The 20,207-nt window shown below is 37.2% G+C and overlaps 2 protein-coding genes across 2 annotated transcripts in view; both read right to left on the bottom strand.

Moving 5' to 3' along the window:
* Positions 1 to 886, bottom strand: part of Dync2li1 (dynein cytoplasmic 2 light intermediate chain 1) — a 29,489-nt gene extending 28,603 nt beyond the window's left edge. The window contains exon 1 of the mRNA XM_076833122.2: positions 778 to 886. Within this exon, the coding sequence (XP_076689237.1) occupies positions 778 to 785 (8 nt within the window). The 5' untranslated portion in view covers positions 786 to 886. The remainder of the gene's footprint in view (positions 1 to 777) is intronic.
* A 4,659-nt stretch (positions 887 to 5,545) lies between these two features.
* Plekhh2 (pleckstrin homology, MyTH4 and FERM domain containing H2) overlaps positions 5,546 to 20,207 on the bottom strand; it is a 111,015-nt gene continuing 96,353 nt past the window's right edge. The window contains exons 25-30 of the mRNA XM_076833037.2: positions 19,081 to 19,222; positions 14,744 to 14,889; positions 13,575 to 13,704; positions 10,938 to 11,024; positions 8,190 to 8,327; positions 5,546 to 7,180 (exon numbers count right to left, since the gene is read on the bottom strand). Coding sequence (XP_076689152.2) covers positions 6,995 to 7,180; positions 8,190 to 8,327; positions 10,938 to 11,024; positions 13,575 to 13,704; positions 14,744 to 14,889; positions 19,081 to 19,222 — 829 coding nt within the window. The 3' untranslated portion in view covers positions 5,546 to 6,994. The remainder of the gene's footprint in view (positions 7,181 to 8,189; positions 8,328 to 10,937; positions 11,025 to 13,574; positions 13,705 to 14,743; positions 14,890 to 19,080; positions 19,223 to 20,207) is intronic.

The raw sequence follows: 20,207 nt of genomic DNA, 5'->3' as shown, positions 1-20,207 counted from the left end.
ATCTGTTTTCCAGGTGCCCAGCAGAGAGAAAAATGGTCACCTGTAGAAACTTATAGCTGTAATCATAGCTTTATAACTGTGACCAATGATGGTACACTGACCTTTTTTTTTTTTTTTTTTTTCCTCCACCCTAAATTCATAAACTCAACAGAGATTCCACCGCTGATCCAAAAAGTATGAAAAAGATTTATTCAGGGCGGTCTCTGGCCGGAGGTCCTTGTAAATTGTTCAGAGAGGTTTAGGTCTTGAATATCGGTGGATTAAATAGACACAAAGGGCTCAAATGCATTTTACTGGCCATCAACGTTTCACACCTCTCTCCCACCTCCAACCCCATCGTGGTGTTACACTTTCCTCAGTGCCTTGCAAGTCTCCCATTGGCTCTGTGGTTGGGACCCTGGCACCAGAAGGGGGAGGGGGCTGGCGAGGAGCCTTGGCGGTCTGGTTCACCGCTGCCCACCCGGCATCTGGAACAGTCCCTGGCCCACGAGACACTAATTGGATCAGGGAATGGATGGAGTTGATCACTCAACATCACTATTCTACCCGTTTGCTGCAGAATCGTCTGCTCGAGGATAGTTCCTACGGGCCCCTAACCATCAGTTCCAGGTGGCAAACAGGACAGACCCACAATCCCCAACCAGCAGGTCCAGGTGGACTCTCCCCAAATACACCCTGAGCGGCCTCTCCCTCCCGGGCCCTTCCAGATTGCGCTAGGGAAGAGGAGAGGTTCTCGAGGGGATCGCAGGCCGGGCGCAGGCAGGGTTACAGGAATACCTGGGCATCGTGGTTGGGCCACCAAAAGTCGCGCGCTCCGCCTGGGGCCCAGCCTACAACTCGGCTGGTGGCCAGCTTCGCCACAAGTCGGGGTGTGCAGGCTCCGGGGTTGCCATGGGAGCGACGTCGAGGCCGCGATTGCGTAAGAAAATGGAGCATCACGGGAAATGTAGTTCTCGGCGCTCTTTTTCAACCCTCACTTTTGGCATGGATCCCTGGGGTAAGAGAAGATGCGGTGACAGCGGTTACAAATCTGGCACCTAAAACCTATGGTTTCTGGGCACGAAATGTTGCTTTATTTTTTTAAAAAAAAATCTATTAATTACCGACTATATCCCAGGGTTCTCTGCTCTTAGTTTTTACTTTTCTGTCCCCAATAGACATGATTTGGGAATAGAAAGTGAAACAATATCTTTAGCTATTTTTAAGTAATTTAGTAGAAACAAAGAATATTTAAGCCTTAAACCCCCAAATAAGGCGTGTGATTTTAACATTTTCCAACTTTCAGAATGTTCTATCATGTTTTATGCAATAGCACTTAATGAGTTAAGCATGGGCTTCTCCTACATATATCATTTACTTTATGAATGTAGATTATTTTTATTTGAACTTAGTGGACTTTTCATAGAGCTCCAGGAATCTCCAGATCAATAGTAAACATTGGATTGTTACTATATGCAGGCCCTGTGCTACAGAGAGTAAGGAAAATAGAGTAAGACAACATCCTGACCATCCAGAAAGTTATACAGAGCTCATTATAATTATAACTCAAGGAAGCAAATGATGTAAGATGAGAACAAAAGTGGATAATTATGCCTGAAGGACTTGTTGAGACATTCATGGCCCAGATAGTATTTGATCTGTTGTTTGAATGTTGAATTTGATCCAGGCTGTTGTCTTGCCCAAGATGTCCTAAATATTTGAAGGAGATACTTTTGCTCCAACCCTTTATATTTTGGCTCAGTTTCTAAGATATGATGTCCAAGAACATAACTTGAAGTAAGATGGACCTAGATTCAACTCCTGACTCAGCCATACTAGCTAAGTTACCACATTGCCATAATGGGTAAATTACTTAATTTTTCTGAATCTCAATTTCTGATACTTTAAGCAGGGAAAGATTATGAGTTTTAAAAAATAAGGTAAATATATGTTCTTGTCAATATCACATGGCTACTGTGAAGGATCTTGCCATTCTGGATTTTACCATGTTGGTTATGAGAAAGCAAATAAGATTTTTAAAAAGAGTGTGCCATGATGAGACCTTAATTTCTTTTTTAAATATTTTTTTTTAGTTGTAGTTGGACACAATACCTGGCCCTGGATTGAATGCAGGGCCTCACATGTGCTAGGTGAATGTTCTACTGCTGAGCCACAACCCGAGCCCCAAGCCCCCACCTTAATTTCAATGAGATAACTTTTTGCAGCTGCGTGAAGGATGTTTTCCGGTATTTAGCAGACCATGTGGAGGCTATTAAGGATAGGTGGGAAATTAACAGAGTTTTTACATTTCCCCATTTTTTCTCAAAGTTGTATAATCCTTTTGGGGGGAAAAATAGCACACAGAAAAAATGAAGAGGAAGAAATGAGTCTACCCCAGAATAGCTAGTAAACATTTTGATGTGCTTCATTCTAGTTGTATTCTTAAGTTGAGATTATACTGTAAAGTTAATTAATATCCTTTTTTAAACATTTATTTCCCCATATTATTTTTTTAAAACAAAATATCGATGGCTGTAGAATATTCTGCAATATATTTTTTTTTTCGTAATTTACTTAGGCATTTTTCTACTGTTAAGCTTGAGATGGTTCAGAGTAAACACAACATGATTGGATTAATCAGAATCATTTCCTGGAATTTTTCAAAATATAATTGAGAAAAGCAAATCATTCCCTTTTGAAGGAAGTTAGCCTTCCTATTCTGTTAAATGAAGATGTTATTTTGTTGTTAAAGAACATGAAGCAGATACTCATGGATAGGAAGAGAAAGTCCTGACATGGCTCTGGTTATCTCCAGGGATCTTCTGTGTCCGGACCTTATGAATTTACTGTTCAGCTCTCCCTTTGATTATATGAGACATCCTAGGATCCTTGTAATAAGAATGATAAAAATGAGTTTTTCATTTTTGTCTAAGTCAGTTCAAGTTGAATTTTGGAATTTACATCAAAAAGAGGCTATCTTATATATAGTTACTAGACAGTAGAGAGTGAGGCTTGGGAAAAGAGAGAAAAGTCAATTGCTTCTCTCATTGATGAAGTGGTGATCCTTTTTTTAAAAAAAAAAATTTGTTTTTGTAGCTGTGGATGGACAGCATGCCTTTATTTTATTTGCTTATTTTTTATATGTGGTGCTAAGGATTGAATCCAGAGCTTCACCCATGCTCTACCACCGAGCCACAGCCCACAGCCCAGTGGTGATCCTCTTAACCAACTCTTGGGGGCACAGCAGAGAACAGGCTTAGAGGACATGGCGAGTCTGAGATATTATCCAGCATCTGTGCATTATCCAAACCTAGTAAGAACTCTCCTCCAGCTTTTTAGAAGTTATACACTTTCTATAAACTTTTCTCTCACAAAAGGCAACTCTTCTGGACTTTGCAATATTTTCCAGAAATTTAATTTGGTAGCTTCTAAGCCATCTTCTATGGTAGCACCCAACATTCAGTTCCTAGAGACTGTTCATGGTAATTCATTAGAACCACAAAGTGAGAGAGGATTCATTTTCTCTTGCCACAGACACTGCTAATGAAGTCATCTGACTGTAATAGAAACTCGATATAACCTACAGAAAAAGATCACCCACTCCCTGTTATTAGCAGATTATGTTGGCAAAGCACTGAGAAGGAAGTAGTTCAGATGCATGTGGGTGAACATCTCATCTCCTCACCCCGCCTCCTACCAGACCCACCAACGCTTCAGTGTAGGACTGATCTTCCCATTTAAATGCCCAAGAAAACTCTGCATCTTGGTCACACTGAAAAAATGGGGAAATTTGCTTCACCCTAAATATCTATGTGTGACCTACCTTAATTACACTTAAAGGGGGAAAAGTTCTCTTATTGAAGTAAAGTCCTTCTTTTTGTGAAAAGAGAGTGTGGGAAAATGTGAGAGGAGATGTGATTTCTGCCAAATATAATAGCAAAGAAACCTCCCTACTAACTTATTGCTGCTCTTCATCTCCCCTCTCCAATTCCCACGTTACCTCTTCCCCTGATAAATCAGCCCACAGCCCCCTCAGCCCTGAGGGGGACAGATTCCATTGAGGCTGGGAGGTAGGTGGATGGAGTATGGAACATATTCTTGGCATCCCAGAAAAACATAGACATTTAACTAGAGAAATATGGTTGTCTATGGTGTTAGTGCTTCAAGATTATAATTCAGGGGCTGGGGCTGTGGCTCAGTAGTAGAGCACTTGCCTGACAGTGTGGGCCCTAGGTTAGATCCTTAGCACCACATAAAAATAAACAATACTGTAACAAAAACACTGGGCATGGGCATTAAAAAAAGATAAACTTAAGTTCAATTATGAGTCAAAAGTATGTTCTAGAAATCTGATCACTTTTTTATTTTTTATTTTTTTTTGTACCAGAAATTGAACCCAGCAACGCTCAATCACTGAGCCATATCCCTGGATCTTTTGTTTGTTTGTTTGTTTTGAGACAGGATCTTGCTAAGTTGCTTAGGGCCTCACTAAGTTGCTGAAGCTGGCTTTGAACTTGGGATCCTCTGCCTTGGCTTCCTGAGTCACTGGGATTAGAGGTGTATACCACCACACTTAGTACCATATTTTTTTCTTATGGAAAAAATTTCCAAAAACATATTCTGTAACAAAGTGTCTTTATAAGTTGTGACTAACTTCTCTTTTAAATTGAGAGTTGAATCCATTTCCAAACTGTGGCAATATTGGATTTGAAGGTCACATGGGCAATCGTGAACACAACACACACAGACACACATTCACAGTCCAGAATGTTTAAAATAAATGTTCAGAGCACAGTCCATTAAACTCACCTAAGTGACATAAACTCCCTTAAAGAGTTTATTATGAAATCAGGGAAAACCAAAATTTCTATTCATTTATCAATATGCATACATATCTATTAATATTACAATGTGCCAAAACAGTTTCCTTTTATAGGTATAAAACAAAGCAACATCGAAGACAAAGCATGAATGTAAGAGAAGGAGGTAATAACTACCATTTTCTCTGGTAGAACACCTCAGCTTTGACAATGAAAACATTAGGTATTTCATGAAGATTATTCAAAAGATAATGCTCAAAATGGGTTTTGTAAATCATTTATTATGATTGAAAGGGAAGAAAATGATAGGAGACAAATATTACAATTAAACATGAAACACTATTCTCGTGTAACCAATCATAATAACATACTTTGAATTTTTTAAATGGCTATGTAAGTAATTTTTCAGAAAATAAAATTTTCACATCATCAGTTACAGAAAATTGATTTCTTTCCATCAAAATATTTTATCTCTGCTCTATCAAAAATAAATGCCAAGTATAAGGTAATATAGTTTAAGCTAAGCCTTTACTACTTATTTTTAAATTAGAAAATTTGGGGGGTGCTAAGAGAGGGGAGTTTACCAGATAGTGAATGAACGAACTATTGCCTGAGAATAAAGTTCTCACATCTTAGTAACAGTTCTGTCAAGGCCCCGGGCTCACCAACTAATGATTATTAAATTGTTTTCTGGGAGCTCAGAAATTCTATATCCCAGCCAAAAGACTCCTCAGAGTCACCCCAAATTGGTAATCAGTTTACTCAAAAAAAAAAAAAAAAAAAAAAAAAACTAATGTATTTATTCAGTGAGTAGTTGTGGCTCAAAAGATATAGAGGAAATGGCCAATGGAAATCCATTTCTACAGAGGCTTTAAAAGCTTCTATTTGTTGTTCCAATAAAGTACAATATTCCTTAAGTAATGTATTCCTTGCTTCTGCTCCTTCGAAGGATGGAAGGCTGAGTGTGAGAACAGTACATTACCATGGGGAGAAAGCAGCAAAGAAGAAATACAAGGGCTCTGCCAGAAAAGTAATTCAGCAGCTAACATTTTTCTCAAACTGGTTAAAAACAATGACACAAAAGTGATAAATACGTCCAAAAATAAATACGAATATTCTACACATAAATAAAATTAAGTATACTCGTGATTACTATTACAGTTAAACATTTCTATAATATAATTTTCATGTCTCATCACAGTTTCATTTTTATCATGAATCCTCATTACATTGTTTTGACACATACTGCAATGTACTGGCCACTTATCTAACCTAGTAAAGTCATACATCTCAATATTCTTTCAACTAAAATTTTATCTCCTTTGATAGAAGAATTATTTTCTATTTCTCTTTTCTCAAAATTTCCAACAAATATTTGGGAATATATTTTCAAACTCTCAGAAAGGAGTATGTGAGGGGTAAGCTTTAAGGACTATCTTTGTTTTCAAAGATATTATTGAACAAAGCAAGGTCAAGTTGACCCCGTACCAAATGCAAGGAAATGCAAGCAATATTCCAGTGAACTTGTGCTATGCTGACAGCCAAGGAATGTTAGGAATCACTGCTTCATTTTAAACTTTACACTCCAGTGATCTGCGAAGGCGACAGGGTATACTTTCTAATACCACACAGGAGGGTCTGGTTACCTAATTCCTGTTTTTTCATGTAATGATTCACAGAACCACAAAATTTATTGCACTTGCTCTAAAAATTTACCCCTACACATCACATGCAGCTGTTTCTTACACTGTGCACCCTGTTCCTTTCCAAATACCACCTCATTAATAAAGAGCACATTTAATTACAGTACTTACATTTTTGGCAGGGAGCTTTTCCAATTACTCAACAGGTACACAGAGTAAGAGTTTGGAATCTCTCTTTCTAAAGATGGCCAGAATATTCGAATGAAAAAAATAAAAGAAAAGCTACAGTGCTTGATGCCTCTGATGGCTAGGAAGACGGGGAGAAATGACCAGTTTTAACCTATTTAAGAGAAAATGAACATGTTGGCAAATTGTATGTTCATGTTTTATTGCTATTTGAATATTAAGAATCAGATAAGAGAGAGTAACCCCTATTTTTGCTGAAGTTTGGATACTGGTGTGTGGGTGCCACATGGCTGGAGTGAATCAGCTTGCTGACAGCCAGTGAAGCCATCATAGAGGCAAGAACTGAAGGTTCAGGCTCCGGAGCCTTCATAAAAGGGTGGGGCCTTTGGTGGGCCTGCTGCTTGGAAGGAGGAGCTGGCTTCCCATGGCCCTGGCTTGGGGTCCCTGGGTCCTGCTTGAGAGCAGGGCTGGAGCGGAGAGGTGGTGAAACGCTGCCTTCTGTTGATGGAAGTTGTTGATGTAACTGGCGATCAAAAGAGTGATTTCAAGAATCTAAAGCAAGAAAAGCAGAATGATTATGTCCCTGAGATGTTCGCAAGGATGACAAGGGAGTAAAGGGTTGGCTATTCGCAAGTGCCCAGCCTTCCAGAATCCCCTTCTCTGTAGATCACACAGTGGGGTTCTTACCTGTCCAGCACTATCAAGGCACCGTCCCATGTTCCCATTACTTAAATCAGCAGACAGAATGAATCTCAAAAAAACAATCGAGTTTAGTGGCAATATTCGGAAATGCGAAGGTTAGCCACCACTCTTTCAATTAACTTAAAGCCACATTTGTGAATATATGAATCAAGAAATTCAGTCCATCATACAGATTAATGCTTTATTCAAACTAAATGACTGAGCATGCTTCAATTTTTGGCACTTGATCATGAACTGCTTCCACTTAAGTAGTCTTAATCAGGAAAGAGATCTGCCATTTTTTTTAAGCTTCAGATTTTGAAGAAAGTCTCTTTTATTTGATGATTTTAAGATAAAGTTTATGAAAGCCAATTTCTCATTCTTTGGACTACAGAATTGCACATTAGAATGATGCCCTTTTATTTGCTGGCTTTCACTTAAGAGACATTAAAAATATATAATTTGTTCTAAACAGTAAAGGAACAAGTAGGTTTTAATGATAAAACTCTGATGTTTTTTTTAATGAGTCCATAAAGCAAATAATCCCCAGTAAGAGAATATGTATAAAGTAACTGACAACAATCACTTACTCTGCGGCCATTTCTTATGAACCTTCTATTTACTAGGTACGAGGCTAACAACTTTGTAAACCTCCTTCAATAAGTATGTAAGCTAAAAGATGTAAGTAGTATCATACTATTTTTTAGACAAAGAAACCAAGACTGAGAAAAAGTAAGCCAGGATATGGGCCCATGGTGGTTAAATTATAAGTAATATATGTTTTTCCCAACTGGAACAATTTTTGTTCAATGACTGTTTCAGTACAAAAAGAACTAAAGAACTAGTGTAAAAAAAAGTTAGCAGAAAGAGTTCTACTCACCTTGGGTTTTGCCATGGCAAAAAGTAATTTCTCTGTTGATTTGTCTTTTGAATGTGTATTGTTAATGACTACCATAAAATCATCTTGAAAACCTCCAAAGGTCATAAGACTTTTGTACACATAGCTGACTATTAACCTCTTCAAAGAAAAGAAAAAGTAAATGTTATATGCTTTTTATGTTCAGAGAAAGATGAGAAATGAGTAATATATCCATCTCCACTAAAATGCTAATATTAATTAATTATGGCATAATGCAAAAAGTATTTTCTAAAATCAAATCTATTTTGATCTAAAATAGATAGTAGTGGTACTAAGTTTATTTAGGCATCATCTACCTTTATAATTAAGGTAATTTAAATGCTGAAAAAATTCACTTCAGAAAAATTAGAAACTATGAAGAAAACAAAAAAACACTTATATTTGGCATCCAGTGGAAAATCACTGTTAATTTATTTTCATATATATATATATATTTTAAACCAGGAATTGAACCCAGGAGTGCTTAACCACTGAGCCACATTCCCAGCCTATTTTATTTTTTATTTTGAGTCAGGGTCTCGCTAAGTTCCTTGCTGAGGCTAGCTTTGAACTTGGGATCCTCCTGCCTCAGCCTCCTGATCCTTGAGTCATCATGCCTGGCCATTTTCATATGTTCTATGTTCTATCAGGTATCTCCTTATACAAGAGATTGAGTCACAAGAAACTGATACCCTTTTATGGATAAAATGGTCAAATGCTGTACTGGCAAATCTATGTTTTACCCTGATTGGTGAATTCTTTTATGTATATAAACAAAAGCAGTATTAAACATACTGTGAGCATTGTGCTTTTTCAAAGTTAACATATTGTGAACATCTTTCCATGACAACAAATACACTTGTCTAACATTACTGCAATGACTTCACAGGCACCCTTTTAGTTAGCAGGCTACTGCGGTCTTTTATCACTTATTGCAGGGTATTTGTCTATATCTTGTAATATTTGGGGACATATTTCATAATGCACATAACCCTTCTTTGGTTATGAAAGCAAACACCAAGACTTGCTAGCTTAAAAAGTGAGGACAACTTTTGAGAATCTTTCCAAAAATCTCCTTCAGAGAGGTTATAACCATTTATATTCTCAACACTACATTCCAATAACATTGAATATCATCATTCTTTTAAATCATATTTAATTTCTAGTGAAATTAACATTTTAAAATATATTTACTGAATATTGACTCTTTTGTGAATTGAGTTGGCCACTGGCCTATTGGTATGTTCACAAGATTCTTCTTCCTTTCGCTTTTCTCCCCACCCCACCCCATTTTGGTGTGGGGATTGAACCCAAGATCTGGCACATGTTGACCATATCTTCTACCACTGAGTTACACCTCAACCCTATGATATTTTTATTGTCTTATAAATAAGACATCTGTGCATGTTGAGGAATCAAACCTTTGTAATATATGAAACAACATTCTTTTAAACTTTAGATACTTGTCTTTTTTCTAACCTTTATTTTATTTACTTTTATATGATGCTGAGGATTGAACCCAGGGCCTCACAAGTGCTAGGCAAGCACTCTTCCACTGAGCCACAACCCCAGCCCCACAAACATTTTTTCCCAATGCATTTCTAAAACAATTTAAGAGACAGAATTCAAATGTGCACAGCCTAAAAGTGATCTGCATATGTAAGGATCAGCTAAGCAGACCATTCCCGCAGCCGTGGCCCGCCAGCATCTATGTCCTGACCTATGTATCCCCTCCTGGGGCCTAGAGAACTAGTTTACTCAACTAAGAGAACTCAATACAGGTGTACATTTTTGTTGTTGTTGTTGACTTAATTCACTGATTGTATGATCTGTCTACAAGTTAACCATTCAAGAACTAAAAAGTGAGGCTGAGGCTGTACCTCAATGGCAGAGTGCTTGCCTAGCATGAGAGAGGTACTAGGTTCAATCCTCTGTACCACATTTAAAAAAAAAATAAAAAATAAAAAATAAAATAAAGGAATTCTGACCATCTACAACTACAAAAAAATTTAAAAAATAGAACTAAAAAGTATTCAGAAAACAAACTCCTTCAAAAAGTTTTTATAGTACTTAAAAGGGTAAAAGAGTAACTATAACATTAAAGGCAGTTTGATTTCCAAAAAGCAATCTCTGATTATTGTCAAAGGTGATCAGAGTCCACTGCACCTGCACCTTCAATGCCTGCCCACCAGATTTTTTTTTAACTAAGTAATCTGACACATGAAATGTGATAGAAAATAATGTAACTTCAGATAAATACATGAATATATAAAAAGCACAGGTTGGCTTTACTTTTAATTATGTGAAAATCTCTTTAAGTTTTTGTATTTGTACATGTGAACTGGGAGGTGATATTATTGGAAATTATAGAAATTATGTTATAGAAGCCTTAGAGAAACTGAACTTAAACTTTGATCATTAAACTTTCTACTTTAATAATATCTTAAATATTTTTGTTTTCCACAGGACACGATTTTCTTAATTATTTAAAAAATATTCTTTTCACCATTATAACCAAGATTGCAATTTAATCATGCACAATAGATAACCATTTTATCTTGGTTTAAAGATAAAAGTATAAGCATAATTGTATTTTTAAAATGACTCTTCATTAGGAATAATGTTATCCAAACATGAGAAAAATCAGATTAAGGTGTGTTGTCTTCTGTTTACGGTACACTGAGCAATGGAAATAAAGGATTCAATTAACACTTTAGGGCTTAATCTTACCATGGAGTTGTATTCTAAGATGCTCAAACCATTCTCATGTATAGCCAGCCACATGAAAGCATTTCCAAGTGAGGATGGAGTTATGGGCTACAAAGAGTTAAAAATGTGGTCATAAATGCTAAGCAAAAGCATAAAAATATTTTCCAATCTAAATGTCATATAACATATAGCATTATAAAAAACAAAAATGTATTACTAAAAATCTCTCTTGGGGAAGAGGTTGTGTGGTCTACTGGAAAAAGCAGTGAATTTGATAGTAGGAGAACTGGCATTGAGGCCCAAGTCTGCTACTTAATAACTTGTGCATTTGGATATGCTAATTAATCCCTTCAAGACTCAATCTCCTTATCTTTCATGTGGAAACTATAATTTTTAGATCTTATTTTTGTTTCAAGAGACTAAGAGTTGATAAAGTTGATAATAACCAGAATAGACTGATGTGCTTTATAAGGCATGTAGTGCTCTTATAAATCTTTATAGTAATTGTACATTGTAAGTACTCTTACAATGAAAAAGGATTACTGTAGTAATGTAACCTATCTGAAAGTTTATTAAATCTAATATCAATGTCTAACAAAAAATAAGAAGAAAATACATAACTGTGATCAATTGCAATGAGAAATGAGTAATGCTAAAAAATGAGTAATGCTAAAAGTTTCTACCAATTTTTCACTGCAAAAGCAATAAAATTGAATCAACAAAAATAATCTCACCAGAAAAAATCCAACTAAAACCCAGGAATATTTTTGAGCAATTTACAATGATTGTTTTATTCCGTTAACAAAACTTAACTACTTCTTTTAAGTCTAACAAAACAATATCAAGATTATAGATAAGGAACTGGGATGAATCTTACATTATTTGTATAGTAAAACTTAACAGAATTTCACACATAAAAAACCTTGGGTTACCAGTCTATTGAGGGTCAGTTAGCAAAAGGCAAGCAAACATTAAAAATAAAGCCATTTAATTGAAGTATCCATCAACTGCTGAATGGATAAACAAAATGTTTATGTGAATATACACACACACTTGCAAACACATATATTATGGAATATTATTCAGCCTTAGAAAGAAAGAAAATTTTGACACAGGGTACAATATGAATGAATCTGATAGACATTACCCCAAGTGAAACAAATAACTAACCACAAATGGATGAATAGGGTAAAATTCCTTATGTGTATGGTTCCAAGTATGGTCAAATTCATAGAGACATAAAGATGGTTGCTAGAAGCTGAGTGGTAAGAACAAGAATGGACAGTTAGTGTTCAGGGGGCATAGAATTTCAGGCCGGAAAGATTGTTAAAGTTCTGGAAGTAGATGGTGGTGATGTTGACACCACAATGTGAAGGTAATTAATGGCATGGGACTGTCCACTTAAATTGATTAAGATGGTCAACTTAATGTTATGGTTATTTAACCACATACACAACACAGAAGGGCCACCAAAAAGCAAACAAAGAAGTGTCTCCCTGTTATAAAGAAGAATGAAAAAAAAGAGCTGGTCATGCACTCTGAAGCACAGTATCATTATTTAATATTCTGTGCCAGCAAGCACAAAAACTGTTGTCAAAGCAGAAAAGGATATTCAATAGCCCTTCCAATGGTGAAGTCAGAATTAAAATTCATGAAAAATGTTCTACAGTTCAAATCTATTCCTTATATTTAAAAAACACTCCCTGCAAATATATTACTTTTATAGATTACTAACAAAGTCATCTCTTCACTTAGTATACAGATTCCAAAAACAATTTCTTACCTAATGATAACACAATCACCCACAGAGTTAGAAGATACCTTAGATTTGACTTGTTCTAGTTTTTTAACAGAAGAGGAAACTAAGATCCAATTTTCTGGCCCAAAGATGCACATGTATTCAATAAATATTTATTAAGTGATAATCATGTCCAAAGCATCATGGTTGGCACCAGAGGAGGAGGAATGTTCAATTTCTTAGAGAGGATAAAAGCAACATAACAGGAAAAAAAAAATAGTACAAAAACAAGATGTATCTTAACAGCCTAAGAGGGCTCAAGTGGCGTGGTTCAATAGAAAGAGGAGTTGAGGCAGTTTTTCTCTGGGGAAAGCTGGAGCTCTCTCCCTGGCAGGCTTTGCCTCCTTCCCGGGTGTTTCTGAGTCGCTCTGTTCATGTCACTCCCAGGCAGGGCTGTGTTGACAGGGCTGTTGCAACACTGGCCCAAGCTAAGGGCAACAGTCCTGGAAGTTTGTTCCAACTCATCAGAAACCATGGGTTCATGTAGCCCTAGAGCTCAAGGCCTGCCAAAGAGGACTCAGTCAATACTTCATAAATATGGGAGCAAATGAGTGTGAGGATGAATGAGAGGATGGATGGATGGATGAAGAGAGGACAGGGGATTTCAGCTGTTGTTTGCCGGCTCCTGATTAGCCTCAGGAGTCTGGGGAAAGACTGAACAGAGGGAAATGTTGAGCAGAGGGGAGAAGAAAAAGAACTTCCTGCCCTTTCCCTAGTGTCCCTTTGTTGTTTTCTGTAAATTGTTGGGAATTTCCTCATTAAAAAAAAAAAAAAAGCCAAATATACCAAATAGGGGGTAAATCTGGTGGACTGTGCCCGAAAAGGTTTTCATTATGCATTTCCCTCCCGTTCTTTCTTACTTTTGCAAGAAACAACTTGGCACCAAAGAATGGCCACTTCCTGGCTACTGTCAAATAAATGCGCACACAGTCAGCCGCATTGTGTCCCCGCAGGGCCATCCATCTGGTTGACAGTCGCTGGTACAGCTGCCTAAAAAAAGAAAAGGGCAAACACAAAACCACAGAAACACAAATTATCGTCTTCCCAAGATGAAGCTCTCCTTGAGCCAACCCAAGCCCAGCTGTGCCACTTCCGCACACCTAGGCACAGTGGTTCTTGTGTGACTCTGTCACCAGTGTCCACCCCTCCTTCTTTTTGGAGCATTTCTCTCACCAAATTCTCATGCTTTTTGTGTCCTCAACATAATCTAGTATCTTGGACTGTAAATTTTAAACATCTGAACAGCTAGCATCAAACCTTTGTGTAAATTAGCTCAAAATGTAGTTTCTCCTGGGAATATTTTCATTAAAAAAAAAAAAAAGTACAAGAAGCAGAGCCCAAAGATGAATCCCTAATTTTAGGTACTGCAACTCTTAGCTTAGAGAGATGCTGGAGGCAGGGATAAACTTTTCAAATCAAACCCTGAAGGCAATCATTCATACCACACAGAAAAGACTTACCTTAAATGTTCCTATTTTGGAAAACTCATGGTAAACCAAATTTGACTCTATTTTTAATCTAATCAGCCTTTTGTATTCTCTAAAACTGAAAATCTAAATTAATTTAATTTAAATTTTATATGAAAAAGTCTTATATAAGATTTTTTTTTCAATTTACTTTTAATGGACTATCCTAAAAAAAAAATTGGTAAACATTTCATAAAATTAAACTTTTTCAAGGCCATTTTTTCTCTTATTCATTATCATTATTAGTTTGAACTAGAATGAATAACATCAAATGAAAAACACACGTAAGGTAATTTTTTCATTGGAAAAAATATTTAGTTATTTCACAATGTAAACATACTTCAAAACATACTGTACATGACAAATACACACTTTTATTTACCCATTTAAAAAATTTAAAGATAAAGTCTAAAGCATTTGAGCACATCTGGAATGAAAATAGCTATAACTTCTTGGGGCTTATCAGTATTTAAATTTTGAGAAAGGTCATACTTCTTCCCCACCTTTAAAACTTTGTATGTAGCATGATTCTACCCTCTGTAAAGTAAAAAATATATCCTTACCTTAACTGTTCCTCAGAACAGCCATCTCTGTACCCTTTAGGATAAAATTTCTCTATAACTTGTTTGAGAGTTTGGTTGGCTTTACATTGATTGGTAACTTGTCCTGCTGGAGTTGAGAAAGGTCTTTCAAAATCTCCAATCTCCACCTAATTGGAAGTCCAAAAAAGAGAAAATAAAGAATATTGAAAATATTTTTTAAGTCAGTTTAATTTTTTTCTTAACATTTTTTTAACACATAACATGTAAATCTATGTGTCATGATTGTCTGATTATAAAATTTATAACAATACATAATAAGTTTTATTAAAGCTAAATTTTATTTGAATTCTTTGTACATTTCAGTTCCATTTCTACATTAATCTTCCTGGGTTACTATCACCATCAAATAATGTTTGCTAAGGCCTATAACACAGGAAAATTTTTATTCAAGACACTGTTTTTATTGCAAATAATAAGGTGAAATCGAAGTTAAAAATGAAAAAAGGCTGGATGTGGTAGTGCATGCCTGTAATCCCAGCGGCTCAGGAGGCTGAGGCAGGAGAAACTTGAGTTCAAACCGAGTCTCAGCAACTTAGCAAGACCCTAAGCAACTTAGTGGGACCTTGTCTCTAAATAAAATACAAAAAAAGAGTTGGGGATGTGGCTCAGAGGGTAAGCAAGCACTCTGGGTTCAATCCCCAGGAACCAAAAAAAAAAAAAACTTCACCCAAAATAAAAATAAAATAAAAGGAAAAAACTCACAAAACTATAAGAAGTCCCCCCGAAAAGTATTAGTCAAACTTATTTTAAGTGTTTCTTCTGAACATAATGGAGCAAGAACTATGTTCTCATACTTGCTTCCTGTATTTATCCCACACACGTTACTGTATTTAGTCCCTCATTCTACTAGTCTCTTACTCCCTAGAATATAGTCCTTCATTCCCCTCTCTTCCTTGATGAAAGAATGTTCAACCCTCATCTCTACTAACAGGCCACACAGATACCCTCCTTTAGGACCATCCTACTCCCCACTTATCCATCTCTCCATCCATACGTGTACCCCTCCATTCATCCAAACCTGGACTCGGGTCTCACTGCAAGTCAGGCACTGTGCTAAGGGGTGGGGGAGAGGGAAAAGCCGAGCAGCCCCCAAATGCAGAGTTTACTAGCTAGTGATGGGGAGTGAGGGTTAACAAACACTCATGGTAAACTGAATTAAATGCTTAGTAGAGGGTACCAAAAAGAGTTCAAGGAGGAAGACAGGATGGGGACATTTAGGTGAATGCCCTGCTGAAAATTCTCATCATTATCACTTCCCAACAAGCAGATGGAGGATTCCATTAAGCCTAGAATGGTCACATTGAATGCCCCTCGTCACCACTTAAGCTCCCTGCTTCCAGTTTAGCTGTTCAACAACCAGCTTCTGAGGTTCTGAGCCTTTTATCCCCCCTAATTCCAGCTGCGTGTCACCCTTATAGCCTACTCTTCTAGGTTTCTTTTATTTTATTATTGAAATAAGGTTCTAGGGGTGTGTGTGTGTGTGTGTGTGTGTGTGTGTGTGACATACACACACACACATACACACATATATGTTGTAGATGGACAAAATACCTTTATTTTATTTGTTTATTTTTATGTGGTACAGGGGAATGAACCCAGTGCCTCATGCATGCTAGGCAAGTGCTCTGCCACTGAGCCACAACCCTGGCCCCCTTCTAGGTTTTTTGACCCTGTTTCTTAGTCATTGGTTATCTGTGTGGCTTTGCTGTTGGGCTCCCATTTCTCATTTTTCCTGGTTTTTCTCAATCCCCAACTCCTTCCTAGTCAAGCATTCTATGTCTTCAAACCAATTAAAAACTGTCTGCCAGCTCTCCAACCACACCAAAATCCTTTCCCCAGAGGGAATTAGACACCGCTGCCACCTAGCACCAGGGAGGCAAACAGTAGTTACAAAACTAGTAGGCAAGCCTGCCTCCTAGGGGAGTCTGGTGGTTATGCGCAGGCTCAGCGTCTCCCTCCCTGGAGCTTGACATACTGTTTGGCATAGAATAAACACAAGAAATGTTTGGGGAATAACTGAAAATTGACTCAGATAATTCCCAACACTCCTCACACGAACATAATGCCATACCAGACACTAGTACCACAACAAGGGGTCAGTTCTGAGAATTTTCCAACGTAGACAGAGCATAAGAACCTACAGATATTCAAATCTATAATAGTAATAACTCATCTACAGAGTTCAGGTTTCATTAGTGTATCTCATTTATCTTCATGAAAACTGATCTGAGGAAAGTAGATCGGGAACATTGTTTAATTTTCCATATATAAATGGGAGTAAGAACTAAGTTCTCATTACTTGCTTCCTGTATTTATCCCACAATTATACTTTTAAAGTTAGTTATGTGCTTCTTGGTGTGTGGTCTTACCTCTCTGTCTCTTCCTCCGACTCATCTAAAAAATGTGGGAAATATAAATACTCAAAGTAGGTTATAATTTTTTATAGAAGCTTTCTTTTTTAAAATTTTTTTTTAGTTATACATGGACACAATGTCTTTATTTCATTTATTTATTTTTATGTGGTGCTGAGGATCGAACCCAGGGTCTCACACGTGAGAGGCGCATGCTCTACCGCTGAGCCACAACCCCAGCCCCTGTAGAAGCTTTCTTAACAAAATGAAAAGCTAAAGTAAGAAGACAAATTTGAATCAGTAAAAATGAGGGTGATTTTCACAGAGAATCTGTGCCTCTGGAGGACTAACACCTAAGATGGCAAGCGACAGAAAATCATTTATAAATAATCTTGCCACCAAGAACATGGGCCCTGTTTCTCTTTTCTTCAGCTTTTGACCTCTTATCAAAAGAGAACACCCAGTGTAGCCCTAAGTTGAAAGTGTGAATGATCTTCAAATTATTTTAAAAGTGAACTAAATTATCAACTGCTCATTCTTCCAAGAATGCTCACAGAGAAAGTGTCCTGGGTAAGGCTGTGCTAGACAGGAAGAGGGACAGGAACAGTCATGGCTCTTGGTGAGGCCACAGCAAATGGTACAAAGCAGAAACACAATAAGTAATTATAAACCACTGAGGTTAGGACAGCGATACATGGACATGCATGGAACATCATGGACACCTCAAGAGGGACTTAACCCACCCGAGCAGATTTGGGAAGGTTTCCTGGAATAAGTGACACCTACAATGAAAAGTACAGGCTGAGATAAAGTTAACAGGTGAAGGAGTGGGGTAGACACCCCAGGCAGAGGAGACACCAGTGAAGCACACGAAGGAAAAAGGGAGCCATATGCCTGTCCAGGAACTGTGCATGGACCCACAGTTTATACTTCACTGGAGCGTAAAGTTCAAGGTAGGGAGTGTTAAGGGAGTGCAGAGGCTGGGAGATGGCGGAGCTCACATCAGGAATGTCCTTGTATGTAAATGAGGAAATTATAGCTATGTTCACTTTTTTTGCTGTATTTCCCTCTCATTAATTAGTGCTGCATAAATAAATCTCCATGAAAAAGTGACACTGTACCAGGGTCCCTGGCTAACAGCTGGCACTCTGGCAGCCCTCCAGGGCTGCAAAGATGACACCCCAGGAGTGACTGGAAGGGGGAGCAAGATAAAGCCCACCTCTATAGAGAGACAAATATACGTCTATTCAATTAAGTCATCACTATTAATTTGAGTGTGTGTATGTTTACAGAAGGTCAGCTTAATCCTAATTGATATAATAGGTACATGAAGAAAGTGCTCTATAGAGTTTTCAGGACTCATGCCTGTTAGATTAAGAACAATTTCAACACAGCATCCTCAGCCCCACAGTGCAACACTCAAATTCCTTTATTAAATACAAGTCTAGAGGTCTAGAGCTAAATTTTCTTTTCTTCTTCTTCTTTTTTTTTTTTGGGGGGGTACCAGAGATTGAACTCAGGGGCACTGAAGCACTGAGCCCCAGCCCCAGCCCCGTTCTGTATTTTATTTAGAGACAGAGTCTTACTGAGTTGCTGAGTGCCTCACCATTGCTGAGGTTGGCTTTGAACTCACGATCCTCCTGCCTCAGTCTCCTCAGCCTCTGGGAATACAGGCGTGCACCACCGCGCCTGGCTAAGAGCTAAATTTTCAAGAGAATAAGAAATGAGGTTCCCTTTACAGAATACTGTCTCATTCTGCATCATTGCAGTTGTTGGCAGTTGAGAGTCACACTGTAATTACAAAGCCTGCAGGGTTTAAGGTCTTAAATCACAGCAAAGTAGATTTAAAGAACAGCTGAAGGTATGTTGTTTTACTGCATCTTAATTCCATGAAGAAATTGGTATCTTATCATTTCCATATATTATTCTACTCAACATGGAAGTTACCTGAGCTAAAAGAGCTGCCATTTCTAGTGCCAGATCCTTGCTCACAGGAAAAAGGCCATTTATTATTTGATCATTTGTCTGATACATTAACAACAACTTCTCTCTATCAGTCTCTCCACGGGCTTGCATTGAGAAATATAGTCTGAAAAAAAAAAGAAAATTCTCATTAAATTTGACACACACACACATATCTATCTATCTATTTATCTATATGTATGTATGTATATATATATATATATATATATATATATATATATATATATATATATTTTTTTTTTTTTTTTTTTTTTCCATGCTGGGGATGAACCCAGGGCCTTGTGCATACTAGGCAAATGCTGTACTACTGAGCTACATCCCTAGCCTCCAATGACATTCTTACAAAAGAAGAAAGTAAAGATAAATCCAGAGGACAAATGGAGTGGTTTTAACATAGGCCTCTAAGTTATATGAATTTAGACCATTACTATTGATTGATGATCTCTTTCTGTTCCATATAACATTCTCAGCAAAATGAAAAGAAAATTTCTTTAAGGTAGAGGGACTCTTCTAGCTATTTTTTAATTCCCTGAAATACTAAATCCTTAAGTATTCCTGAAGGATATAAGACATTACGAAAAATTAAATTTGCTCTCTCTTGTAGGGAACGAATGGTGTCATCTTCATTTCAATGGGCTGTATAAACCTAATTTTCAAAATGCTATGAACATACCAAAGAATAGGAAATGAGGATTTCAACTCAAAATCAACATCAATTCATGGGTGAGGGAAGCGAGGTCTTCTCTGAAAATCCAAAAGGTGATATTTGTACATTTAGATGTGTTTTGACTTTTTGGCCAAATGCTGATAAGATGATTTAGGGGCTCAAAATAGTTTTACATGTATTCATTATTACTTGTTGAAACATGACATGATTTTCTGTTGGTTGGTTGGTTGGTTGGTTTTGATATGGGGTCTCACTATATTGCCCAAGCTGGTCTTTGCTTTCTTCCTGGAGTTAAGATCCTCCTGCCTCAGCTTCCTGAGTAGCTGGTACTGCAGGTGTAAGCCATTATGCCTGGCTTATGACATGGCTTTTATTTGTCTAGGAGTCTTCATCAAATCAGTGGCCCTTTTTATTTATTCACTAT

The sequence above is a fragment of the Callospermophilus lateralis genome, chromosome 14 (genome assembly GCF_048772815.1).
Source record: "Callospermophilus lateralis isolate mCalLat2 chromosome 14, mCalLat2.hap1, whole genome shotgun sequence".
NCBI classification, from domain to species: domain Eukaryota; kingdom Metazoa; phylum Chordata; class Mammalia; order Rodentia; family Sciuridae; genus Callospermophilus; species Callospermophilus lateralis.
Note: the sequence above shows the minus strand (reverse complement) of the source record. Positions and strands in the feature narration are given on the sequence as shown.